The sequence below is a fragment of the Echinococcus granulosus genome (assembly GCF_000524195.1).
Source record: "Echinococcus granulosus chromosome Unknown EG_S00493, whole genome shotgun sequence".
NCBI classification, from domain to species: domain Eukaryota; kingdom Metazoa; phylum Platyhelminthes; class Cestoda; order Cyclophyllidea; family Taeniidae; genus Echinococcus; species Echinococcus granulosus.
Genome location: NW_020170872.1, coordinates 2,430 through 3,816, shown reverse-complemented (window position 1 = coordinate 3,816; position 1,387 = coordinate 2,430). Strand labels below are relative to the sequence as shown.

General features: G+C 41.0%; 1 protein-coding gene across 1 annotated transcript in view; it reads left to right on the top strand. All coding sequences in view use genetic code 11, as the record gives it.

The window, feature by feature from the left end:
• Positions 1 to 462: 462 nt before the first annotated feature.
• The window catches only part of EGR_11200 (hypothetical protein), a gene marked incomplete at both ends in the record, with an annotated part of 3,233 nt that continues 2,308 nt past the window's right edge, over positions 463 to 1,387 (top strand). Inside the window, one exon of the mRNA XM_024500447.1 lies at positions 463 to 480. Coding sequence (XP_024345139.1) covers positions 463 to 480 — 18 coding nt within the window. The remainder of the gene's footprint in view (positions 481 to 1,387) is intronic.

The following is a 1,387-nucleotide window of genomic DNA, read 5'->3' as shown; positions in this document are numbered from 1 at the left end:
CTTTATTCGTAAATGTCGAGTTCATCCCACCCAGAAAGGTGGTTTGTACCTGACCAGTTAGTTAGTTTCCAAAACGTTCTGTACGGCATTGATGATTAGGTTATTTCGCGAATAGCGTAAGGCATGTGAATGCTACAGCAACACTAAGGTGATACACGGATTGCTTTCCTAGCCTCGATTGGGAGCGAAATCTGATCGTTTGGTGTGTTTGACTGCAGATATTTGGTTGGCGGATTTATGTGAAATACTCCACTGAAAAGTTGTCAAACTCCACTTAATGTACTCTCTATCCTTGGCAGGTAAATGTTTACTTAGCACTATTCCAGGAGAGGAAGTTAGCTCCTTTTTTCAGCCTTTCACCTCAAAAACACTTAATTTTAGTGTATCACACACGAGTGGCGTGTATTCTTTTCGTTTCGGATAGTTGGTAGCACCTAGTTTAGAGCTTAGCATGGAAGCAAGATGTTTCTGGTCGGCAGTGTAAGTGTTGTGACGGTCGATTGTCTTCTGCAATCTTGATAATCCACGTGTTTGCTCCATGTGTGATAGTACCTTTAGGAATTTCGGGGGATTTCAGAGTTGTTTCTTGTCAGTCAGTAAAGTAGTAGTCCTAGTAACTCCTTCGTTACAAATTCTCTGAAATGTCCGCATTATTTCTATATGCATGCAATAGTGTGTTGGATGGCCTCTTGCCTGTATGGATCATGGCAGCAAATATATGATGTTTCACTTACTTCATCTTTGAAATCGGTGCCAATTATTCTTGCCCTACCTAAACGTTGCTGTGTTATCTGCGTACTATGACCTGATTACCTGATTACCTGGAGTCTTTCATATGGAATCGTGGGTGTTGGATACACCTACTGATTTACCTTAAGGGGTTCTGGCCTGGGTGAATTTCTGATAATGCGATGAATAATAACTGTCGCCTCTGCTTTAACTTGCTATCTGTTGCCTCCAAATTATTCCTTTTCCAACAGTTGTCACTTCTAATGTACTCACTTGACCTCCTATGAGGTCAGGGCAGTTTTATATAAGTCACTTTGAAAATGTGGCGTCTGGCAGAAGTGCAGTTATACGACCTCGGTTTTATTGCCTCTCTACTGTTCGACTCGACTTGAATACCAATTGCGTGGACGTCTATTGTTTGCATTTGTGCTAAGTCAAATGAAGGTATGATAACCCTTCTGATGTCCTCAAAACTGTTCTTTTCTCTGCCATCGATTTAAGCAGGAGCTAGTCTATGTTTAGTGATCTGCTTGACTAAATTTGGTTTTTGGAAGCGTGAATGTCTATTTTTCCCACATTTTGATGATGTGTGAGATGCAGCGTAGGTCCTTTGTTTGCCTTAACCTCAGTGCTTGTTAATTTTTATCGGTTTGATTGT